The sequence below is a fragment of the Crassostrea angulata genome, chromosome 1, assembly GCF_025612915.1.
Source record: "Crassostrea angulata isolate pt1a10 chromosome 1, ASM2561291v2, whole genome shotgun sequence".
NCBI classification, from domain to species: domain Eukaryota; kingdom Metazoa; phylum Mollusca; class Bivalvia; order Ostreida; family Ostreidae; genus Magallana; species Magallana angulata.
This window is the reverse complement of record NC_069111.1, coordinates 11,300,956-11,305,559: the sequence shown is the minus strand read 5'-3', so window position 1 is coordinate 11,305,559 and position 4,604 is coordinate 11,300,956. Positions and strand designations below refer to the sequence as shown.

Genomic DNA, 4,604 nt, shown 5'->3' with positions numbered 1-4,604 from the left:
CACTAAAACAAGAGGCCCAACCAAGGGGTCAGGGATTCAGTGATGGACAGCATTAACTCTCGTCTTTACCTGCTTTGTGAATAATGACCAACATATGGATCAAAGTGTAAACCGATATGTATAGGTTCTCAGTTCTGTATAAAATGTTACTCTCTGTCAGAAACAATAGAAACCAAAGCAACTGTGCGACTTTTATAAGGTTCTTTCCTTTATCATGGAAATTGTTATTTTTTTTAGTTATGGCTAATTTTACATGGAATGATTATGATTTGTAACGAACAAATAGGCAAGTTGTTAATTATCATTGTGTAATTCAGATCTAACAATGTAAACATTGGGTTTAAGCAATGTATCATTTTGGAAAGAGAAAATGTACCGTACCTGTGCATAATCTTTGTGTATCATTTTGTTTCCAAGACAAGTGCAATATATTGTAAGTTGAATTTTACCATTACATGCTAGCAAAATGTATAATGTGCATACATGTATAATGTGTTTTGGCATTGCATATTATTGTATATACATTCATATCCCATAATATATAGATAATATGTAATTGACATGATGTAAAGTTGTACTGGATAAAGTAACATGTATGTGTAGTACATTTAAGGTACAGTATTTGTGATATAGATCTGAATGCGTAAATTTTTACTATGTCTAAGTAAAGTATGTGCATGTACTTAATGTTTTTCTACATGAAATATTAATTAACGTAAACTTGAATAAATGAAGTTATTCAAATGTATTCAGAGGTGCTTTTTAAAAAATCATTTTTAAGGTTATTTCACTGTATACATGTACTTTTAATTTCCATCTGGCATTCTGCTGAGAGTAAAACCCCTATAAATGATGAATGTTACTTGCATTCCAAACACACTATTTCAAGCGAATTGTGTGTTTATGAGTCATTAGTGGTACATGTACTAAAAACTGGCCTCATGAAGGTAACATATTTCTGCTTATCAATAATGGCAAGGTTTGAAGCTTTTTAATTGGCACAGAAAGCAGCTGTCAGTCCTTTGTATATACACCGTTTTATGGAATGTAAAAAAATAAAAAAAATTATGTTGGTTTAAGGTCAATTTCGAATGTTCTGGTTACTTATATAATTTCTTTTAAGGAAATCATGTACATATTACATGAAGTATCCCATTCCTCCCCAGACAAATAATGTCTGATGAGAAATTGTATTGGCAATATCACTTCCTTTTACTTCACTATGAAGGCCAGTGGTTAAGGTAGCAATGCTGCCTCTGGTAATTTTATTGTGAACTATGAAAGAAATCGACACAGTACTATTCAACGAGTCATGTCTGTTGATAACGGTGGGTACAGCATTAATGAACCATGAAATGTCTGACCATATGCCTGGGTAGTCGCGTCTTATTTTTATCAATCTGTCCTGTACCTGTTCAGCTAACAGCTGGGAGTGGGTGCAAATTCAGTGAGCCATGAAATGTCCAACTGAAATCCAGGGTAGTCATAATGGCCCAAGGGAACTTTTACTCTAAACATGTACTTGTGTAGGAAGTTTGTTTTGGTTTTGTATGGCAACTTTTCAATGAGACACTAGGAGAATAACAATACATTCTGCTTATAAACTATTGAAATCCATCTACTGTATTATAAACATGATTTTTTATTAAGTATAAGTTGTTCAGGAAAAATTATTATGACAATGTACATCACAACACATGTACATGAACAAACAGTTGATTTTATCAAATAAGGTGAAATTTTAAGGGAGAGAGTCTTGATCAAATTCTTTGGAAAAATTATTATCATAATGGCGATTTGAACAAGTACGGTTAATCAATACATCTACATGACTGTGTAGATGTAATAACATAGAGTTTAACGTTTTTTATGGCAATTAACTGCTTTGTATAAAATCTGGAAACTTCAAAATGTGCTGACAAAGAAACTGCCAGTTAAATAAACTGTTTATTGACTTGTAACAAGGAAGGAATCAGTAGAGGTGTTTACATTGGTTTATTTATAACCATGATATATCATATGTAATAAAAACATGTTGATATACAAAATACATGATATTATACAATAATTATTTATACTTGTGTAAGAATTTCTAAAAGTTTTGGGGTAAAAACAAGTACTGAATTTTATGTTCAATATAAACCCGAAGTAATTTGGGCCCTTAAGATATTTTCTCAATTTAAAATTAAAGGGGTCAATGTTGTATGACGATGAAATCACTTTGCACTGGTCCCTTGAATATCCCTGCTTCAAGTATGTTTAAAAATGGAAAATGAAGCCTTGCACATAAAACTTAAATTCAAAGAAGTCTGAAACACTATATACAGATATATATGCTATTCCGTGATAATCTATGATTGATGGATTAAAAAAATGTCAGAAATTGTGTCACTAGAAATGAATTGTCTGAAGTAGTCAATAAAACTGTTTTAATTATATAATTTTAATATATCCATGTAGAGTTAAAAGACTGATAATCACAAGAATTCCTGACTAAAAAACGGTGTCCATGGATACATAAGCTGTCTCTTTTTCAGATCTACTGTGTTGCTACGGTGCATGACCTCCCTTGGTTCCCACGTTACTGAGCGTAAATCCGATAGCCACGGCAAGAATAATTGTAATGCCCAGTGTAGCCATTGCGATCATAAACGCGTGATCTGCCCATTTCTCAGCGTATTTCATGTCTCCGTCGTAGTAGGAACGTGTCGACATTACTGCAAAAGACATAGAAAAGAGTTAGAAGTAAACCACAACAACAAACACAGAAATCTTATTTGGGTGGTTGAGAATGCTGTTCATTATCATTAACTCATGGATATATTACATGGAAAGAAGATTAAATATTGCCATTTATGCATAATATTTTCTTTAATTCAAAGTTATTTATATTACATGTAAATCATCTACTGGCAACACTTAATTTTAATATTTGATAAAGATAAAAAAAAAATCTTGCATTTTGAATGAGCTTTTAAAATCTTGTTTATTTATGCAAATGAACTATAATTAATCAAGATTTTTTTCATTTTCTCTTGAGTTATAGCTCCAAAAGTGCGAACTATGGGATTGACGTCATATATGGTAAACAAGAAATGAATTGGCATTAAGAAAGGTCACTGTTGCGTCAAACTTTCCCCATTTCTAAGGTGCTCTTATTCAAACGACATTTAAGATCAAGCATCATGCATTGCTTTCACAGAATTTGAGTTAATCAAATCAGGAAATGTAATAGATGATAGTGCTTAATTATACTTACTGGCAAAAACAATAGCAATGGGACCAATGAGGGGGTTTAAGATGGTGGCTACGATGGCCAAGGGGAGGTAATTGTGGGGTTTCCTTCCAATGTAGTGTCCATTTATGACAGTACGGTTCACAAACACTGGATCTTTAGTCACAAGGATTTCTTTGGACCATGTGGATGAGCTCTCGTAGTAATCCGGCCCAACATTGGGGGTGGTGGCTCCAGGAAATGCACTCATGTTCTCTTTGTGCAATCTCAGCCCTGAAACAATTAAAGCCAGCCATATAAAGATTCAGTTAGCTAATGTATGTTATAACAACTAAAATCTAAAACAAAATAAAAATTAATGTTCTTTTCTAGCAAAAAAAAAAAAACGGATCAATTTTGGATTTAAAATATTAATTGAATAACCATTCATTATTTTATCATTTACCAGGCATCTATTAAAATTTTCAATGAAGAGCACCAAAAGAATTCATTTTGACTCAGCTTACCATAAGCGTCTAGCTCCAGTAACACAGACATTGTGATGGTATGGTGTGTGATAATGAAATGAGGGATAATTATAGGCAGGTATCTGGAGCTAGCACAGACAACATGGAACGGGGGACTTTGAAACACCGCTAATTAAGCAATAATTTTTTTACTATGCAATAATGTGTATGCTGTTTATGGTCAATATACATGTATATTGTCGTTTCGGTTGTCAATCATCTCATCACCTGTATACGTTTTGATCTCCGCTTCTATCGATAAAAAAACGCACACCTTGCTATCTCTCTTGGACTCTTATGGTTTATGAACTCATATACAAACTCCAAATGATAATACAATAAGAATATTTACCTTTACATCACTGAATTTCTCTCAAAAAGTATGTGCGTCTATTTCCTCACTCTCAGTTAAAAAAAAAATATGAGTCACAAGCTTCCGCTTTACCTGTCTCAGGTGTGTTCGCGCATGCGCTGGAACTCAAAGGTGTAAATAAACAATTTTTAAACATGACAAGAATTTTTCTGTGTAACGACATGGATATTTTCAGTCTAGATTAAACTACAATTTCCTTAATTGAAACATGTGCATGGTTGCCGACATGTGTTATATTTTACATATACAACGTGAATAATTATATTAAATAGCTTAAAAAATTGATAAAAATATTTAAACATGAATGTACGATTTTCACAGTCAGAGACTTCAATATAAAAAAAATTCGTTGGTTTCTTTATCAATCCACGCATTATCAATGATGGTTTCATGTCTTGTAAAATCTCTACAAAAAGAGGATGTCAGCTACATAATTAACACATCCGCAGACTTCCTAACATTGCAAGATCAAAGACGCCGCGGTCTGTTT

The 4,604-nt window shown here is 32.7% G+C and overlaps 1 protein-coding gene across 1 annotated transcript; it reads right to left on the bottom strand.

The window, feature by feature from the left end:
- Positions 1-1,972: 1,972 nt before the first annotated feature.
- On the bottom strand, positions 1,973-4,226 carry LOC128183972 (transmembrane protein 233-like). Its single transcript, XM_052853222.1, has 3 exons — positions 4,094-4,226; positions 3,260-3,508; positions 1,973-2,717 (listed from the first exon to the last, which is right to left on the bottom strand). Exons 2-3 carry the CDS (start codon positions 3,483-3,485, stop codon positions 2,551-2,553), a joined length of 393 nt encoding a protein of 130 aa, XP_052709182.1. The 5' UTR covers positions 3,486-3,508; positions 4,094-4,226; the 3' UTR covers positions 1,973-2,550.
- Positions 4,227-4,604: the final 378 nt, after the last annotated feature.